Here is a 20,676-nt window from a genome sequence, read left to right as displayed (position 1 = left end):
CTAGTCGCCAGTCTCCAGTTTTAGGCTCAAATTCCAGATAATTCACTGAAGGACACTTGAAATTCCAATTCTCATCAATACTTTTCAATGCGGAAAGTTTAGGATTTGAAAGTTGTTTTACTTTCTGAATTGAATTGGAATTGACCCCAACCCTGCCAGTCTCTCCCCTATTGCGTCGTCGAGCAATAGGAGGCTGGTTGCTAGCTGTTCCTGCGACGTCTCTGACATCTGGCTAAACAAACTTAAAAATCAAATAAAAAACGTGTCTAGAGCACGGTTGATTGTTCATAAAGTTCAACGCGACACAAATGTCAATCATCTATTGTGTAATAGTTCTGTGGTGGCTTTCGCTCCCTCAGTCGGTGTTCTGCTTGCGCATCGTACCGTGTGACTCTCTGTCAAGACGTACAGTAAGTAGTCTTGTCAGAATCTCTGTTTTTTAGTCTCCACGCTGTCTGGTACATCTGATGTTTTGCATTTTCTTTAGCGTTTCTTGTTGCATTCTACTACCTTTTTTTGTTGATACTGTTTACCTAGGTCCTGGTGCCAACGTGTGTGTGTGTGTGTGTGTGTGTGTGTGTGTGTGTGTGTGTGTGTGTGTGTGTGTGTGTGTGTGTGTGTGTGTGTGTGTGTGTGTGTGTGTGTGTGTGTGTGTGTGTGTGTGTGTGTGTGTGTGTGTGTGTGTGTGTGTGTGTGTGTGTGTGTGTGTGTGTGTGTGTGTGTGTGTGTGTGTGTTGTGTGTGTGAGATCTGCCCTGCGTTATTTGCGTAGGTGCTTGTTATTTTTTAAATCATTTGTATGTTTAGCGTTGTATTGTAATGTGTTTTTCTCCCAGGACTGGAAAGTGTCACGGTAAGGTTACTAGAGAAGGGTGTGATGATCAAATGGAATTCTTTGCATACAAAGAACCTTTTCTAAATTCCACTCTCTAAATGGATGAGCACTCTGATTGGTGATCACTATTAACATCCTGAATGGATGAGCACTCTGATTGGTGATCACTATTGACATCCTGAATGGATGAGCACACTGATTGGTGATCACTATTGACATCCTGAATGGATGAGCACTCTGATTGGTGATCACTATTAACATCCTGAATGGATGAGCACTCTGATTGGTGATCACTATTGACATCCTGAATGGATCAGCGCACTGATTGGTGATCACTATTAACATCCTGAATGGATGAGCACTCTGATTGGTGATCACTATTGACATCCTGAAGGGATGAGCATTCTGATTGGTGATCACTATTAACATCCTGAATGGATGAGCACACTGATTGGTGATCACTATTAACATCCTGAAGGGATGAGCACACTGATTGGTGATCACTATTGACATCCTGAATGGATGAGCGCTGATTGGTGGTCACTATTGACATCCTGAATGGATGAGCACTCTGATTGGTGATCACTATTAACATCCTGAAGGGATGAGCACTCTGATTGGTGATCACTATTAACATCCTGAAGGGATGAGCACTCTGATTGGTGATCACTATTAACATCCTGAATGGATGAGCATTCTGATTGGTGATCACTATTGACATCCTGAATGGATCAGCACACTGATTGGTGATCACTATTAACATCCTGAAGGGATGAGCACACTGATTGGTGATCACTATTGACATCCTGAATGGATGAGCGCTGATTGGTGGTCACTATTGACATCCTGAATGGATGAGCACTCTGATTGGTGATCACTATTAACATCCTGAAGGGATGAGCACTCTGATTGGTGATCACTATTAACATCCTGAAGGGATGAGCACTCTGATTGGTGATCACTATTAACATCCTGAATGGATGAGCATTCTGATTGGTGATCACTATTGACATCCTGAATGGATCAGCACTCTGATTGGTGATCACTATTAACATCCTGAATGGATGAGCACTCTGATTGGTGATCACTATTAACATCCTGAATGGATGAGCGCTCTGATTGGTGATCACTATTAACATCCTGAATGGATGAGCACTCTGATTGGTGATCACTATTGACATCCTGAATGGATGAGCACTCTGATTGGTGATCACTATTGACATCCTGAATGGATGAGCACTCTGATTGGTGATCACTATTAACATCCTGAATGGATGAGCACTCTGATTGGTGATCACTATTGACATCCTGAATGGATGAGCACTCTGATTGGTGATCACTATTGACATCCTGAAGGGATGAGCACTCTGATTGGTGATCACTATTAACATCCTGAAGGGATGAGCACTCTGATTGGTGATCACTATTAACATCCTGAATGGATGAGCACTCTGATTGGTGATCACTATTGACATCCTGAAGGGATGAGCACTCTGATTGGTGATCACTATTAACATCCTGAATGGATGAGCACTCTGATTGGTGATCACTATTAACATCCTGAATGGATGGGCACTCTGATTGGTGATCACTATTGACATCCTGAAGGGATGAGCACTCTGATTGGTGGTCACTATTAACATCTTGAAGGGATGAGCACTCTGATTGGTGATCACTATTGACATCCTGAAGGGATGAGCACTCTGATTGGTGGTCACTATTGACATCCTGAAGGGATGAGCACTCTGATTGGTGGTCACTATTAACATCCTGAAGGGATGAGCACTCTGATTGGTGATCACTATTAACATCTTCTATAAAGGTGTCTTTACACACTGAATAGGAAATGGAGGTACGTTACAGTTGGTAGCACCAGAAATCCTCTGAAATGTATCATTTATTATTATTTCTTTCCTCACTGATTTGAAGAATTCAATATTTTATCAATCAGCATTAATTAAATAAATCACCATGAGCTGGTTTTACCACAGTTGGAACTCACTGTTTAATTTTTTTGTTCATATTTACTCAAATTCAACTTCTGAGTTCAAAAACCATCATTTGATCTCAAATGTTTTTGTCGCTCACTATTGTCTCCAAATGTAAAAGTTGAGTATGAGACCCTTTGACACGTGGGCTTCAGGTGTCTGTGGGTATCTCTCCCCTTGTATCCAGTGTGTAACTTGTCCCTCTACCTTCCTGTAGTCAGGAAGTGAGTCAGAGCAGCTGGCGTGGGCGAAGAGGAAGACTCCGCCCACAGGAACAGGAGAGACTGAGGAGACTCCGCCCACAGGAACAGAAGGACCCGGACCTGGCCATCGCCCTCAGCAAGGATGAAAACTAAAAACCCTATTAGACTCACGACAATAACCACAGTCCTGTTACAAGCTGAATGAAACAATGCAACTGACTGATATCATACAGTACAGCACAACATACAGCTTCACCACGAGCAACAGTTCCTTAACAGCCCAAATACTACCGTCTGACTAGAGCCTGAGGGACAGTGTGTCTTCAGACTAGACTACAACGCTTATACACCCCCCAATATAAACCAGAGTACACCCTAACGACAACTACAACTTCACCCTGACAACAGCCTCCCGCTTCGGCTCTGTGACGTTCTGACAACAGCCCCTCTAGACTGTGGCCCAATCATCTCCTAAACCCTGTGCCCAAATCGGCCCCTAAACCCTGTGCCCGAATCGGCCCCTAAACCCTGTGCTAATCTGAGAGGATTTGACAGGTGTAAGTAATCTGGCAATAGCTCCAGCGTGCTCTCTGATAGGCTAGGTGGAAGTTTCACTATACTGCTTATACCGATCAAATCCTCTCCGATCTCTACAAGTGCATATGGTGTAGGGTTTAGGGGTGGATTTGGGATTGGGCCTAGGACTTGAGGATGGGATGGCAGCCCCTCTACCGATCCAGCTCCACTGAAGCCGGACTTTATCAACACTAACCTACCAAAGCCTCTTTAACCTCTTAGTCATCGTCAGCCTCAATGGTTCATTCCAGTTAGCTGCATCACAACTAAAATCAGCTACAGCTCAGCTCCTTTTTTTAGCCCGACTTTAGTCCGACTTGACTGACCTGACAGCCTAAATCAAGAGTGACTTACCTCTGACTTGGCTAAGGTCAGGGGTCGTTCTGACTCTAGGAGACCCCGTAGTTCTTCTATGGGGAGACTCTGGGTGCTTAACTTTGTTTTTTTCTTCATCGTTTGTTGTGAGGAAATAGCCAAGATTTTAACATTTTATTTAATTTTTATTATTTATATAGGGGAAAAGTCATGCACTTACGGTTTATGAAGTATCTGTACAACGCGCTGTTATAACTGTATAATATACCCTTAAAGAACTGCTTCAAAACATTCATGCTAAAAGTCTAAAGTTATAGCGTACTCTTTCTCTGTCAGTGAGTGTGCTTGTGTTCCTGATTTCTGGTGAAAGTCTCTTTTTGGTAAGGAAATGTTTAGATGATGGAAATACCGATATTCTTTGTTATTTTCTTGTCTCTGGGTTCTCTACTTTTATTGCCTTCCACCACAACAGAAGAATGACAAATTCAAAAACTCTCCTGCCTTAAAGGATATGAGGGGGGGGGGGGGTTGACCTTTCACCTCTCACTGTCAACATTTAGATTGTATTTTTGTTGTAATCTCTTAATGCTAAACTCTATAATGCATTTAGTGGGTTGATTTTGAAGTGTTTCGGCTGTTATTGATTTATTCAACTAGGGCATTAGAATTACTATGTATCTTTTATATTTAATTCATTTTCAGAAGACAATTTCTTGTTACACTCATAAGCACCACGCTCAATAATAACTCAGTTTGATCCTGGCCACTACCTGGCGCAAGGATGTGCTATCCTAATGCCTTGTAATTCACTGATGATATGGGTTGTTTGGCACATACAATGTGTGTTTATGACCTCCTATGGTTGTCTCAAATTGCACCCCTATTCCCTATGGGGGCCCCTGATTAAAAGTAGTGCACTATATAGGGAATAGGGTGCCATTTGGGCCACATACACAGTGTCTGTGTGTATATTCAAGGAACTCTGTGCTGCAGCTCATTCTCCAGTGTTGACCTGAAGGAGTATTGTATTGGTCACACTGAGATGCATTAAGAAGTAATGTCCACAATGATGTCTGTCTTACTTATCCACAACCAAAATGGCTAATTTCATGTGTAACGGTATATATGATTATAAATATTCCTTCAAGGTAGAAATAATTGTAATCCTGTGTATATCTTTGAATATAAATAAAACGTCATGTAACATTCCAGGAAGTGGTTGGTGTCTTGTTTCAAAGAGAAACACTCTCTACCTCTTTTCACTTCTTTCCCTCTTTTCTCCTCTCCTCTTTTCTCCTCTCTCCTCTTTCTCCTCTCTCCTCTCTCCCTCTCTCATCTCTCTCCTCTTTTCTCCTCTCCCTCTCTCCTATTTCTCCTCTACCTCCTCTTTCTCCTCTCCTCTCTCCTTTCTCCTCTCATCTCTCCCTCTCTCATCTCTCTCCTCTTTTCTCCTCCTCTTGAACTGAAATCTGTGATTAACCTTTTTCCTCTGCAAATGGTCAAATCCTCTCAAATGGACCAATAGTCAATGCAGTGTAGCTAGATGCAGATATTGAGTGAGAGGTACCAAGTGCAGCTGCCTGCTCCTACCTGTCTAGCCTGTCTCTTTCAGCGACAGAGTAGTGTCACTTCTAATGGGAGGCGTGATCAGTTAGCAGCTCAGGTAATATGTTTTGAAGGAGTGTGTATCATTTCGGGTGAATGTAAGGACCTCCGACGTCCATGTGTAATTTAGCCCTCGGAGATATGGAGCCCTATTCCATAACATAACAAAAGTAGTCCACCAAATAAGAGAATAAAGACAGTGCTATTTGGGACTGCTGTGTCCCCCTGTCCCTTCCAGACATCTCCCCAGCCCAGTCAACATCTAATTATGAAAATATGTTTTGTATTTATAGGCTGAACCCACAAAAAGATACTGGCCTTGTCAGAGTAACAGCTGGCAGACATTGTTTCAATTTAACCAAGTCTTTGAGGTTGAGAAGAGGTGTATAGAGTAGCAGTGTGTATACGCTTATAGTCTAATGAACTGTGTGATAGATTGTATGTAGGATTTTAGGTCTGTCCTACTACATCCATCTACAGTGTAAATATAAAGCCCATATTTAGGGCTGGATGTGGTTTATTAAACAAGTACAATGTCTGAACAACTTTCTCAAAACAAGGAAGATGTCTGCTGACTATCGGACTAAATGCATCATTGCACACATCGTGATATCAGTCAAGAATGAAATACAAAATCAATAATATATTTCAATGTATTTTAATATTTACAATAAATACACCATTTACAGTATAAAATGGATACAGACTTCAGTCAAAAATAAGGACACACAAGACATCTAGCCCTGGTAGTGTACAATGAGTCTGGACCCATCTTTTTGCACCCAAAATCATACCACACAATTTCATCCAAAAGATTTCCATGAGAACAGAAAACAGTTGAGGGTAAGGTAAGCTACAGTATTTGGGCCGTTCAAATCATTGAGGCAGTTTTCAATAACAAAACGTATTTCACTAATAGCAGACTATGTAAACGTGTGTTATTTTGGTGCCCTTCTAGTTCTGCAGTGGACACTTTTACAGGTAGAATAAAAGAAAGACACTTTTGTTTTGAACACAGCCCTCTTTCCAAGGACAGAGAAGAAATGCAGGGCCAGCCCCACATACAACCAAACACCCTACCAAGCGTTTCTAAAGCTTTAATATAACAATAACCAAGGTAGTACCAGCTACATTACTAGAAAATAAATCACACAAAACATTTATCAATATACATATTTAAAAAATATTTGTAAAAAAATTAAAACGTTGTAAAACATCTTAAATATAAAAAACAGATAAACAAAATAGGCCTGAAGGTCCTCCCTTTAATAACAACCCATCATCACTCCAAGTCGTGTACATCACATTCACATGTGTCGCTTCATGTGAAGCGCAAGGTGGTCGGACCGGGAGAATGCGCGCTCGCACAGGTGGCACTGGAAGGGCCGGTGACCGGTGTGTTTGCGGAAATGCCGTGTCAGTTCGTCGGAGCGAGCGAATTTCCAGCCGCAACCGTCCCAACTGCAATGGTATGGCTTTTCACCTGCAGAGACAAAGAAGAGAGAAACGTCAGCATAAGTTTCCGTTGGGATAACGTCAACAGTCAAGCAACTATATGTATACGGCTGTGTAATAGCATATATGCCCAATGTTAGACGTAATGTTGCGTAATTCATCAACAAAACACTACGATATATATTCCTTACCAGTGTGCGTTCTGTGATGCGCCTTCAGATGTGAACTCTTGGTGTAAGTCTTACCGCACCCAGCGAATGTGCAGGTGTGCGTAGCCGTGCGCTTCCGCGGCCAGGTGCGGCGACCTCTCTTGGGCTTGGTCTCCAGCAGTTCCAGCGGAGAGGACGGGGGCGTCAGCAGTACCCTCTGTGTGTTCGGCTGCATGCTCAGTCCCTCCTCGTACATGCCGAACTGGTGAGCGCCTTGGTATGGTCCAAGCTGCATCTGTGCGGCTGGAGGCGCACCGGGGCGTTGGTGTGTGTACGTCGCGGAGGAGTGGTAGTTCTGTGGAAAGCTCATGGAGTGACACATCGGTACCTGCTGGTGGCACTCGGAGCTCCCCTGGTCGTTGGGGCTGAGCGGTGGCGTCATGTTACTGGCTGTCCGCGGAGAGACGGCTACTCTCGGCTGCTCAAAGGACATCATGCACGACACGTTTCCCTCTTGCTTGATTTTTGTACAGCTCTGGGGGCCCATGCTCATAACTGGTCCATAACCGTCCATGGACGGCTCCACTTTGATGTTATCAATAATGTCCTGTCTGATGGGAATAAGTGCAGAGTTGACATAAAACCGTCCTTGGACGCTATAGGTATTACGCGTAATATCGACTCCGTAGTTGTTCTCTCCGTCGGACCTGAGAAGCTCCGCCATCAGGCTGGTGCTGTAGGGGGGAGGCGGGGAGCTATGCTCGCTGGACGGGTAGGATGGCATAGGGCTCCCGGTGGTGAACAGGTTGCCTGGATAATCCACCGAGGGCATGTTATACAACGCTACACCTGCTCCCAGCGCAGCGGTAGGCATGCTGTCTGATCCAGTGGTGTTTGCCAGAATGAAGTCCAAATCTAAATAGTTACTCAGATCTTCGTCGTCTGTCCTTTCGATGCTCCGACAGTCCATGTTCTGTACCATATCAAGCATGGAGCAGTTGGAAGACATCGGTTTGTCCATGTCGCTTTTCCACCTCTGCAACAACCAATAGGAAAAAAAGACATTAGATATATGACACAATACACACAGAGGTGAATCTCCAAGCAGAAGGCGACACCGAAACACACACATGATCATACAAGTTTGAGGTCTGTACTTACATCTTCTAAACTTTTGGTTTGGTTTGCGAATGTCGAGATGGGTGGCAAAATCACACCGGATAAAGCCATTTAAAAGATACAATAAATGCTTATTTGTTTCTTGTCAAAGTTGATTCAGTGAGTGAGTGCCCTTTTGAGCACACCTTCCACAGTTCTATCTAACTGTTCCAAAGCTGCGCTTGAAAGATACCAGCCAAGCAGTAGGTCGTCCAAGCTTATAAATATGGTAGCCGAGTAGCTGGACCAATTGTGCGCCAGCGAGGAAATACGTTCAGGATGATGGTAAATTTAGCTCCGGTATATAAAGCTGTCCTCCGGTGAGCTAAGTTACTCCGCTCTGTCTCTCTCTGTCTCTCTCCACTCCGCTGTTCAGCCGAGCCTATAAAGCATTGGGGAACCTCCCTCCACGCGGGCGATTGATAGACCAACCCACCTGGAGGCGGAGGGAGTGCGAGCGTGGCGCGTACTTGTCAAAAACATACAATATGTCATCATTACACGTACATAATGTGGCCAAAGGAATTAAGTTACATCTGAGAAAAGGCCAAATGTTTGATTAGCCCATTTAATTTCTTACAATTTAGTTGTACTTTGTCAATAATTTAAATCTAAATTCAACTCACAATTTACACTGAACCTTGAATTACTATTAAACAAATATTTAAAATAGGGTTTGGGATAGAGATAAACATTCAGAACATATATGTAACGATGCTACATTAGATATCTTATTACATGTTAAACATGTTTACATCTAATTTATTGTAGGACTATTGAAAGTTTCCGTGCTCAGTGAGCTAATTTATCTTAAACCTGTTTAACCCTACTAGAAGACTATTGTCCCCTCAGCATGCGTGTCTAAATGCAACTATACCAGGCGCTTGGAAACTGTTTTCACAGTTGTTTTCACAGTTGTTTTCACAGTTGTTTTTACAGTTGTTTTCACAGTTATTTTCACAGTTGTTTTCACAGTTATTTTCACAGTTGTTTTCACAGTTGTTATCACAGTTGTTTTCACAGTTGTTATCACTGATGTTTTCAGTTGTTTTCACTGATGTTTTCGCAGATGTTTTCACAGTTGTTTTCACAGTTGTTTTTACAGTTGTTTTCACAGTTGTTTTCACAGTTGTTTTCACAGTTGTTATCACTGATGTTTTCACAGTTATTTTCACAGTTGTTTTCACAGTTGTTTTTACAGTTGTTTTCACAGTTATTTTCACAGTTGTTTTCACAGTTGTTATCACAGTTGTTTTCACAGTTGTTATCACAGTTGTTTTCACAGTTGTTATCACTGATGTTTTCAGTTGTTTTCACTGATGTTTTCGCAGATGTTTTCACAGTTGTTTTCACAGTTGTTTTTACAGTTGTTTTCACAGTTGTTTTCACAGTTGTTTTCACAGTTGTTATCACAGTTGTTTTCACAGTTGTTTTCACAGATGTTTTCACAGTTGTTTTCACAGATGTTTTCACAGTTGTTTTCACAGTTGTTTTCACAGTTGTTTTTACAGTTGTTTTCACAGTTGTTATCACAGATGTTTTCACAGATGTTTTCACAGATGTTTTCACAGATGTTTTCACAGTTGTTTTCACAGTTGTTTTCACAGATGTTTTTACAGTTGTTTTCACAGTTGTTTTCACAGTTGTTTTCACAGATGTTTTCACAGTTGTTTTCACAGTTGTTTTCACAGATGTTTTTACAGTTGTTTTCACAGTTGTTATCACAGATGTTTTCACAGATGTTTTCACAGTTGTTTTCACTGATGTTTTCACTGATGTTTTCACCTGTTTTCACAGTTGTTTTCACAGTTGTTTTCACTGATGTTTTCACTGATGTTTTCACAGATTTTAACTGCTTTTAGACACGTGATGTTAACATGATCTAACTCTCCTATGAGCGATCCTATTCAGGTGTAAATAACAAACGGTGGTTGGAATGTTGATGGGGTTGATGACGTTTACCCTACCTTACCTGATCCTACCTTACCTTACCTGACCCTACCTTACCTTACCCTACCTTACCCTACCTTACCTTACCTTACCTTACCTTACCATACCCTACCTTACCTTACCTTACCTTACCTTACCCTACCTTACCTTACCTTACCTTACCTTACCTTACCTTACCCTACCCTACCTTACCCTACCTTACCCTACCCTACCCTACCTGACCCTACCTTACCTTACCTTACCCTACCTTACCCTACCTTACCTTCCCCTACCTTACCTTCCCCTACCTTACCATACCATACCCTACCTTACCTTACCTACCTTACCATACCTTACCTTATCCTAACCTACTTTACCTACCCTACCCTACCTTACCTTACCTTCCTTACCATACCTTATCTGACGCTACCTTACCTTACCCTACCTACCCTACCTTACCTTACCCTACCCTACCTACCCTACCCTACCCTACCTTACCTTACCTTACCTACCCTACCCTACCCTACCTTACCTTACCTTACCTTACCCTACCTTACCCTACCTCCCGCTCTACCTTACCCTACCCTACTCTACCCTACTCTACTCTACTCTACCTTACCCTACCCTACCTTACCCTACGCTACCCTACCTTACCTTACCCTACTCTACCCTACCTTACCCTACCTTACTCTACCCTACCTTACCTGACCCTACCTTACCTTGTACAAGGTAAATTGTTTTGTTTCCCTGTGTTTTGTAACCAGAAGTCTAACACCAAGCCTATTCTGCTTTTAAGAGCAATAGACTAGTCTAATGAGTCGTCCTATTGCAACAGCCATACTTATCACTCATTCTTATCTCAGATATCTTGTTATTGTGACACACACACTCCATGTTATTGTAGAAAATAAAATGCAGAATCTAAATTAGTATCTCGCTCATGTTATTGTAGAAAATAAAATGCAGAATCTAAATGAGTATCTAGCTCATGCTATTGCCTCGTGAAGGACATGATTACATAATCATAATATTATCTCATAAATAATCAGTTAGGCCCAACTGACACATAGCCTATGCATTGATTGTACATGTTTGGGCTAACTGTCATTGCAATAGCTAATTACTTTGTAATAATAATAATAATATTATACTTTGTAATAATATTGTTATTACAATGTTACTACACAGGCATAAGAGCAACATAAAGTAAAACTTTGATGTTACCAGTTCCCTAAACTGATAGGGATGGCATCTGGAATTAAGCTCATTCTACCAAAAAATCCATTGATAACATTTACATTATATAATTAATTCAAACATTATAATGTATAAAAATGTGCTCGGGTATTATACAATCTCTCTGAACAGCTTTACGGCTTGCCAGAAGGTCAAAGTGAACTTTCTTTGTTGTGCTGGAGTCTGTTCTGTGGAACGTGTGTCATCCTACAGAGTTCCAGTAGTCCTGGAAAGGAAGAGGAAGTGTGTGTGTGAGCGTGTGTGTGTGTGCGTGTGTGTGTGCGTGTGTGAGCATGTGTGTGACCACCTGACCCGTGGCCCTAACTCTCACACCACCACTTCTTCCCGACCAACCACCAATGAGAGTGTTCTGCTGTCGGACCACCTTCTCTCAGAGTGTGAATCAGACATCTCCGTTGCAAATTCCACCCTATTCCCTACATAGTGCACTTCTTGTGACCAGAGCGGTATGGGCTCTTTTCAACAGTAATGGAATAGGGAGTGGGTACCATTTGGGATGGGAGACAAACGGCTCTCTGAACGGGAGACAAACGACTCTCTGAGCGGGAGACAAACGGCTCTCTGAGCGGGAGACAAACGGCTCTCTGAACGGGAGACAAACGACTCTCTGAACGGGAGACAAACGGCTCTCTGAGCGGGAGACAAATGGCTCTCTGTGCGGGAGACAAAAGGCTCTCTGAACGGGAGACAAACGGCTCTCTGAACGGGAGACAAACGGCTCTCTGAACGGGAGACAAACGGCTCTCTGAACGGGAGACAAACGGCTCTCTGAGCGGGAGACAAGCGGCTCTCTGAACGGGAGACAAACGACTCTCTGAACGGGAGACAAGCGGCTCTCTGAACGGGAGACAAACGACTCTCTGAACGGGAGACAAACGACTCTCTGAACGGGAGACAAAAGGCTCTCTGAGCGGGAGACAAACGGCTCTCTGAGGGGGAGACAAACGGCTCTCTGAACGGGAGACAAACGACTCTCTGAACGGGAGACAAACGGCTCTCTGAGCGGGAGACAAACGGCTCTCTGAGCGGGAGACAAACGGCTCTCTGAGCGGGAGACAAACGACTCTCTGAACGGGAGACAAACGACTCTATGAGCGGGAGACAAGCGGCTCTCTGAACGGGAGACAAACGACTCTCTGAACGGGAGACAAACGGCTCTCTGAGCGGGAGACAAACGGCTCTCTAAGCTAAGTGACACTCTGAACTGTTTGCTTGTAGCTAACAAGAGTGTGAGGAACTCAACTTTGTTCAGACAGAGTGATACTTGACTTACTTGAATTAAATGCTAAATGCTAAAAGGAGAAAAAAGGCTTCCTCTACAGTGCCTCTCCACTGAAGCTTGCTTGACACAGTTTTCTTCATTTTTTTAGTTGCATCTTTGAGGTATAATTTGTTAATAAAGGGATGAGGTATAATTCATTAATAAAGGGATGAGGTATAATTCATTAATAAAGGGATGTGGTATAATTCATTAATAATGGGATGAGGTATAATTCATTAATAAAGGGATGAGGTATAATTCATTAGTAAAGGAATGAGGTATAATTAATTAGTAAAGGGATGAGATATAATTAATAGGTAGAGGGATGAGGTATAATTAATTAGTAAATGGATGAGGTATAATTAATTAGTAAAGGGATGAGGTATAATTCATTAGTAAATGGATGAAGTATAATTCATTAGTAAAGGGATGAGGTATAATTCATTAATAAAGGGATGAGGTATAATTCATTAATAAAGGGATGAGGTATAATTCATCAATAAAGGGATGAGGTATAATTCATTAATAAAGGAATGAGGTATAATTCATTAATTAAGGGATGAGGTATAATTCATTAGTAAAGGAATGAGGTATAATTCATTAATTAAGGGATGAGGTATAATTAATAAATAAAGGGATGAGGTATAATTCATTAATAAAGGGATGAAATATAATTCATTAGTAAAGGGATGAGGTATAATTCATTAGTAAAGGTATAATTCATTAATAAAGGGATGAGGTATAATTCATCAATAAAGGGATGAGGTATAATTCATTAATAAAGGGATGAGGTATAATTCATCAATAAAGGGATGAGGTATAATTCATCAATAAAGGGATGAGGTATAATTCATCAATAAAGGGATGAGGTATAATTCATCAATAAAGGGATGAGGTATAATTCATCAATAAAGGGATGAGGTATAATTCATCAATAAAGGGATGAGGTATAATTCATTAATAAAGGGATGAGGTATAATTCATTAATAAAAGGATGACTACATGAACCGTGCTACTAGATGAAATGTGTTGAGGATGTGGATGAGGTGGGGATTCACATAGACAATTAAAAGGCCACTAGAGTGAATCGAGTTTGATGGGCTTGACTCTGTAGACGTTATTAAGCTTTAAAACCTACTCTGAGCACACGTCTGCAGAAAATGAACCAAATTGGACATGATGTTTTGAGTGACAGTGACATTGTTGATGAGTAAGAATGCCACAGAATGAGCAACGCCCAAAAAGCTGGTTTTTCTTGAATTAAAGATTTACACAATAGTGTGACTATTGGGCAATGCAAAAAAACTATTTCACAACTATGTACTAGAATGATGAAATACATACGTCTGACATACTAGTTCACACCCTACACTTTAAATTAGTTATTTTCCCCTCTACACACAGGGGAGGAACCTGAAAGACCAGACTACTGGAATTCTTTACATTTGGTTGTTATTAGTAAAAAAAATTAATAATAATCACCTGCCCGATGGAGCAACCACAGAGCATGCTCAACTAGCATGACTTATCAGGTCACTTGCCCCGGGAAATAGGGCTACCCTTAATGTCAAAGTCATTGTAACTCATTCCTTATCTGTGTGGTAAATTGATAGCATGTCTGTCATTTTTATCATACTGAAGAGGTTAAATCTCCAGGCCGATGATTGACACATTCCTCATGTTGTCTACCTGCTACTTCCAGCCAGCTGTGTGTGTGAAAAATGAACGCCCTTTGATATTTTAAGTAGAAGTTGTGCACAAATAAACGTATATTTAAGTGCCCTATAATATAGACATCATGGAACATTTTATAAATCATTATTTTGTTTATATGAATGCAATACTGAATGTTAATCAGATCTTTAATCAAAACCTAATATTAGATAAAGGGATCCTGAGTGAACAAGTAACACAACCATTACACACTTATTTCATGTACTTCATTAACACAGTTATGGAACACCCAATGCCCTTGTGTGAAAAAGTAATTGCACCCTTATACTCAATAACTTTAGCTGCAATGACTCCAACCAAATGCTTCCTGTAGTTCTTGATCAGTCTCTCACATCGCTGTGGAGGAATTTTGGCCCACTCTTCCATGCACAACTGCTGTGTGGGTTTTCAAGCACGACCTGCTCGTTTCAAGTCCTGCCACGACATCTCAATTGGGATTAGGTCTGGACTTTGACTAGGCCATTCCAAAACTTCAAATATGTTTATTTTTATCCATTTTCATGTAGACTTGTTTGTGTGTTTTTGGATCATTGTCTTGCTGCATGACCCAGCTACACTTCAGCTTCTGCTCACAGACGGATGGCCTGACATTCTCCTGTAGAATTCTCTGACACAGAGCAGAATTCATGGTTCCTTCTATTAAGGCAAGTCATCCAGGTCCTGAGGCAGCAAAGCATCCCCAGACTGTCACACTACCACCACCATGCTTGACCGTTGGTATGAGGTTCTTACTGTAGAATGCAGTATTTGGTTTTCACCAGGCATAATGGGACCCTGTCATGTAGTTTTTGTGTTATTTGTAAACTCAGGTTCCCTTAATATAATATTAGGTTTTGGTTGAAGATCTGATAAAATTCAGTATAAAAAATATGCAAAAATAAAGAAAATCAGAACGGGAGCAAATACTTTTTCATTGTACTGTAGATGTAAAAAAAAAAAAAAAAGAAAAAAAAAAGTGGAATAAATCAAGGGTTACGAACATTTTCTGAAGGTGCTATAATCCCAACATTTTGACCATCATTGTAAAGCCCTAGTCATTTTGTTGCTTTGACAAAAGTCATTTCTGAAGATGATTATTTATTTAATGTGATTAGTGATTCATTTATGTCTGTCCCTCATTTTAAGGTCAACCCTGTTACGTGAACTGAACTCTCATTATATATGATGAAACTATTCCTTTAAAACATTTTTCTTTTCAAAAGAAACACTGAACATCTAATAGTTAAATTATAGTGTAAAGCAGGTGAGCTGTTCTAGTGTTTTGAGCCCTGTTCTAGTGTTTTGGGCCTTGTTCTAGTGTTTTGGGCCCTGTTCTAGTGTTTTGGGCCATGTTCTAGTGTTTTGAGCCCTGTTCTAGTGTTTTGGGCCTTGTTCTAGTGTTTTGGGCCCTGATCTAGTGTTTTGGGCCCTGTTCTAGTGTTTTGGGCCTTGTTCTAGTGTTTTGGGCCCTGTCCTAGTGTTTTGGGCCCTGTTCTAGTGTGTTGGGCCTTGTTCTAGTGTTTTGGGCCCTGTTCTAGTGTTTTGGGCCATGTTCTACTATTTTGGGCCCTGTTCTATTGTTTTGGGCCCTGTTCTAGTGTTTTGGGCCATGTTATAGTTTGTTGGGCCCTGTTCTAGTGTTTTGGGCCATGTTCTAGTGTTTTGGGCCATGTTCTAATATTTGGGCCCTGTTCTATTATTTTGGGCCCTGTTCTAGTGTTTTGGGCCCTGTTATACTATTTCGGGCCCTGTTCTAGTGTGTTGGGCCCTGTTCTAGTGTTTTGGGCCCTGTTTTAGTGTTTTAGGCCATGTTCTAGTGTTTTGGGCCCTGTTCTAGTGTTTTGGGCCCTGTTCTAGTGTGTTGGGCCCTGTTCTAGTGTTTTGGGCCCTGTTCTAGTGTGTTGGGCCTTGTTCTAGTGTTTTGGGCCCTGTTCTAGTGTTTTGGGCCATGTTATTGTGTGTTGGGCCCTGTTCTAGTGTTTTGGGCCATGTTCTAGTGTTTTGGGCCATGTTTAGTGTTTTGGGCCCTGTTCTAGTGTTTTTGGGCCCTGTTCTAGTGTTTTGGGCCCTGTTCTAGTGTTTTGGGCCATGTTCTAGTGTTTTGGGCCTTGTTATAGTGTTTTGGGCCATGTTATAGTGTTTTGGGCCATGGTCTAGTGTTTTGGGCCCTGTTCTAGTGTTTTGGGCCATGTTCGAGTGTTTTGGGCCCTGTTCTAGTGTTTTGGGCCTTGTTCTAGTGTTTTGGGCCTTGTTCTAGTGTTTTGGGCCATGGTCTAGTGTTTTGGACCCTGTTGTAGTGTTTTGGGCCCTGTTCTCGTGTTTTGGGCCATGTTCTGGTGTTTTGGGCCTTGTTCTAGTGTTCTGGGCCCTGTTTTAGTGTTTTGGGCCTTGTTCTAGTGTTTTGGGCCCTGTTCTAGTGTTTTGGGCCCTGTTCTAGTGTTTTGGGCCATGTTCTACTATTTTGGGCCCTGTTCTATTGTTTTGGGCCCTGTTCTAGTGTTTTGGGCCATGTTATAGTTTGTTGGGCCCTGTTCTAGTGTTTTGGGCCATGTTCTAGTGTTTTGGGCCATGTTCTAATATTTGGGCCCTGTTCTATTATTTTGGGCCCTGTTCTAGTGTTTTGGGCCCTGTTATACTATTTCGGGCCCTGTTCTAGTGTGTTGGGCCCTGTTCTAGTGTTTTGGGCCCTGTTTTAGTGTTTTAGGCCATGTTCTAGTGTTTTGGGCCCTGTTCTAGTGTTTTGGGCCCTGTTCTAGTGTGTTGGGCCCTGTTCTAGTGTTTTGGGCCCTGTTCTAGTGTGTTGGGCCTTGTTCTAGTGTTTTGGGCCCTGTTCTAGTGTTTTGGGCCATGTTATTGTGTGTTGGGCCCTGTTCTAGTGTTTTGGGCCATGTTCTAGTGTTTTGGGCCATGTTTAGTGTTTTGGGCCCTGTTCTAGTGTTTTTGGGCCCTGTTCTAGTGTTTTGGGACCTGTTCTAGTGTTTAGGGCTATGTTCTAGTGTGTTGGGCCCTGTTCTAGTGTTTTGGGCCCTGTTCTAGTGTTTTGGGCCATGTTCTAGTGTTTTGGGCCTTGTTCTATTATTCTGGGCCCTGTTCTAGTGTTTTGGGCCCTGTTATACTATTTCGGGCCCTGTTCTAGTGTGTTGGGCCCTGTTCTAGTGTTTTGGGCCCTGTTTTAGTGTTTTAGGCCATGTTCTAGTGTTTTGGGCCCTGTTCTAGTGTTTTGGGCCCTGTTCTAGTGTGTTGGGCCCTGTTCTAGTGTTTTGGGCCCTGTTCTAGTGTGTTGGGCCTTGTTCTAGTGTTTTGGGCCCTGTTCTAGTGTTTTGGGCCATGTTCTAGTGTTTTGGGCCATGTTTAGTGTTTTGGGCCCTGTTCTAGTGTTTTTGGGCCCTGTTCTAGTGTTTTGGGACCTGTTCTAGTGTTTGGGGCCATGTTCTAGTGTGTTGGGCCCTGTTCTAGTGTTTTGGGCCCTGTTCTAGTGTTTTGGGCCATGTTCTAGTGTTTTGGGCCTTGTTATAGTGTTTTGGGCCATGTTATAGTGTTTTGGGCCATGGTCTAGTGTTTTGGGCCCTGTTCTAGTGTTTTGGGCCATGTTCGAGTGTTTTGGGCCCTGTTCTAGTGTTTTGGGCCTTGTTCTAGTGTTTTGGGCCTTGTTCTAGTGTTTTGGGCCATGGTCTAGTGTTTTGGGCCCTGTTGTAGTGTTTTGGGCCATGTTCTACTATTTTGAGCCCTGTTCTAGTGTTTTAGGCCCTGTTGTAGAGTTTTGGGCCATGTTCTACTATTTGGGCACTGTTCTAGTGTTTTGAGCAATGTTCTAGTGTTTTGGGCCATGTTCTAGTGTTTTGGGCCCTGTTCTAGTGTTTTTGGGCCCTGTTCTAGTGTTTTGGGCCCTGTTCTAGTGTTTTGGGCCATGTTCTACTATTTTGGGCCCTGCTCTAGTGTCTTGGGCCATGTTATAGTGTTTTGGGCCATGTTATAGTGTTTTGGGCCCTGTTCTAGAGTTTTGGGCCATGTTCTACTGTTCTGGGCCATGTTCTACTATTTTGGGCCCTGTTCTAGTGTTTTGGGTCCTGTTCTAGTGTTTTGGGCCATGTTCTACTATTTTGGGCCCTGTTCTAGTGTTTTGGGCCCTGTTCTAGTGTTTTGGGCCATGTTATACTATTTTGGGCCCTGCTCTAGTATTTTGGGCCCTGTTCGAGTGTTTTTGGCCCTGTTCTAGTGTTTTGGGCCCTGTTCTAGTGTTTTGGGCCATGTTATACTATTTTGGGCCCTGTTCTAGTGTTTTGGGCCCTGTTCTAGTGTTTTGGGCCATGTTATAGTTTGTTGGGCCCTGTTATAGTGTTTTGGGCCCTGTTCTAGTGTTTTGGGCCATGTTCTACTATTTTGGGCCCTGTTCTATTATTTTGGGCCATGTTCTATTGTTTTGGGCCATGTTTAGTTTTTTGGGCCCTGTTCTCGTGTTTTTGGGCCCTGTTCTAGTGTTTTGGGCCATGTTTGAGTGTTTTGGGCCATGTTCTAGTGTTTTGGGCTCTGTTCTAGTGTTTTGGGCCATGTTCTAGTGTTTTTGGGCCCTGTTCTAGTGTTTTGGGACCTGTTCTAGTGTTTAGGGCTATGTTCTAGTGTGTTGGGCCCTGTTCTAGTGTTTTGGGCCCTGTTCTAGTGTTTTGGGCCATGTTCTAGTGTTTTGGGCCTTGTTCTATTATTTTGGGCCCTGTTCTAGTGTTTTGGGCCCTGTTATACTATTTCGGGCCCTGTTCTAGTGTGTTGGGCCCTGTTCTAGTGTTTTGGGCCCTGTTTTAGTGTTTTAGGCCATGTTCTAGTGTTTTGGGCCCTGTTCTAGTGTTTTGGGCCCTGTTCTAGTGTTTTGGGCCCTGTTCTAGTGTTTTGGGCCCTGTTCTAGTGTGTTGGGCCTTGTTCTAGTGTTTTGGGCCCTGTTCTAGTGTTTTGGGCCATGTTCTAGTGTTTTGGGCCATGTTTAGTGTTTTGGGCCCTGTTCTAGTGTTTTTGGGCCCTGTTCTAGTGTTTTGGGACCTGTTCTAGTGTTTAGGGCCATGTTCTAGTGTGTTGGGCCCTGTTCTAGTGTTTTGGGCCCTGTTCTAGTGTTTTGGGCCATGTTCTAGTGTTTTGGGCCTTGTTATAGTGTTTTGGGCCATGTTATAGTGTTTTGGGCCATGGTCTAGTGTTTTGGGCCCTGTTCTAGTGTTTTGGGCCATGTTCGAGTGTTTTGGGCCCTGTTCTAGTGTTTTGGGCCTTGTTCTAGTGTTTTGGGCCTTGTTCTAGTGTTTTGGGCCATGGTCTAGTGTTTTGGGCCCTGTTGTAGTGTTTTGGGCCATGTTCTACTATTTTGAGCCCTGTTCTAGTGTTTTGGGCCCTGTTCTAGTGTTTTGGGCCATGTTCTAGTGTTTTGGGCCTTGTTCTATTATTTTGGGCCCTGTTCTAGTGTTTTGGGCCCTGTTATACTATTTCGGGCCCTGTTCTAGTGTGTTGGGCCCTGTTCTAGTGTTTTGGGCCCTGTTTTAGTGTTTTAGGCCATGTTCTAGTGTTTTGGGCCCTGTTCTAGTGTTTTGGGCCCTGTTCTAGTGTGTTGGGCCCTGTTCTAGTGTTTTGGGCCCTGTTCTAGTGTGTTGGGCCTTGTTCTAGTGTTTTGGGCCCTGTTCTAGTGTTTTGGGCCATGTTCTAGTGTTTTGGGCCATGTTTAGTGTTTTGGGCCCTGTTCTAGTGTTTTTGGGCCCTGTTCTAGTGTTTTGGGACCTGTTCTAGTGTTTAGGGCCATGTTCTAGTGTGTTGGGCCCTGTTCTAGTGTTTTGGGCCCTGTTCTAGTGTTTTGGGCCATGTTCTAGTGTTTTGGGCCTTGTTATAGTGTTTTGGGCCATGTTATAGTGTTTTGGGCCATGGTCTAGTGTTTTGGGCCCTGTTCTAGTGTTTTGGGCCATGTTCGAGTGTTTTGGGCCCTGTTCTAGTGTTTTGGGCCTTGTTCTAGTGTTTTGGGCCTTGTTCTAGTGTTTTGGGCCATGGTCTAGTGTTTTGGGCCCTGTTGTAGTGTTTTGGGCCATGTTCTACTATTTTGAGCCCTGTTCTAGTGTTTTAGGCCCTGTTGTAGAGTTTTGGGCCATGTTCTACTATTTGGGCACTGTTCTAGTGTTTTGAGCAATGTTCTAGTGTTTTGGGCCATGTTCTAGTGTTTTGGGCCCTGTTCTAGTGTTTTTGGGCCCTGTTCTAGTGTTTTGGGCCCTGTT

General features: G+C 42.6%; 2 protein-coding genes across 2 annotated transcripts in view; one reads left to right on the top strand and one right to left on the bottom strand.

The window, feature by feature from the left end:
- Window positions 1–5,131, top strand: part of LOC139550186 (epidermal growth factor receptor substrate 15-like 1) — a 63,760-nt gene extending 58,629 nt beyond the window's left edge. Inside the window, exon 23 of the mRNA XM_071360888.1 lies at window positions 3,040–5,131. Coding sequence (XP_071216989.1) covers window positions 3,040–3,050 — 11 coding nt within the window. The 3' untranslated portion in view covers window positions 3,051–5,131. The remainder of the gene's footprint in view (window positions 1–3,039) is intronic.
- Window positions 5,132–6,163: 1,032 nt separating this feature from the next.
- Window positions 6,164–8,646, bottom strand: LOC139550168 (Krueppel-like factor 2). The gene is made up of 3 exons (XM_071360856.1): window positions 8,287–8,646; window positions 7,168–8,161; window positions 6,164–7,004 (listed from the first exon to the last, which is right to left on the bottom strand). Exons 1-3 carry the CDS (start codon window positions 8,353–8,355, stop codon window positions 6,829–6,831), a joined length of 1,239 nt encoding a protein of 412 aa, XP_071216957.1. The 5' UTR covers window positions 8,356–8,646; the 3' UTR covers window positions 6,164–6,828.
- Between the last annotated feature and the right edge of the window lie 12,030 nt (window positions 8,647–20,676).

The sequence above is a fragment of the Salvelinus alpinus genome, chromosome 23 (assembly GCF_045679555.1).
Source record: "Salvelinus alpinus chromosome 23, SLU_Salpinus.1, whole genome shotgun sequence".
Lineage (NCBI taxonomy): Eukaryota > Metazoa > Chordata > Actinopteri > Salmoniformes > Salmonidae > Salvelinus > Salvelinus alpinus.
Note: the sequence above shows the minus strand (reverse complement) of the source record. Positions and strands in the feature narration are given on the sequence as shown.

What these genes read in the sequence shown, in the direction of transcription:
- LOC139550168 (XM_071360856.1), bottom strand. Translation starts at nt 8,355, where the DNA reads ATGGCTTTATCCGGTGTGATTTTGCCACCCATCTCGACATTCGCAAAC. An exon ending in AAACCAAAAGTTTAGAAGAT is followed by an intron (nt 8,162 to 8,286) that starts GTAAGTACAGAC and finishes TGGTTGTTGCAG; the next exon opens with AGGTGGAAAAGCGACATGGA. An exon ending in GCATCACAGAACGCACACTG is followed by an intron (nt 7,005 to 7,167) that starts GTAAGGAATATA and finishes TTGTCTCTGCAG; the next exon opens with GTGAAAAGCCATACCATTGC.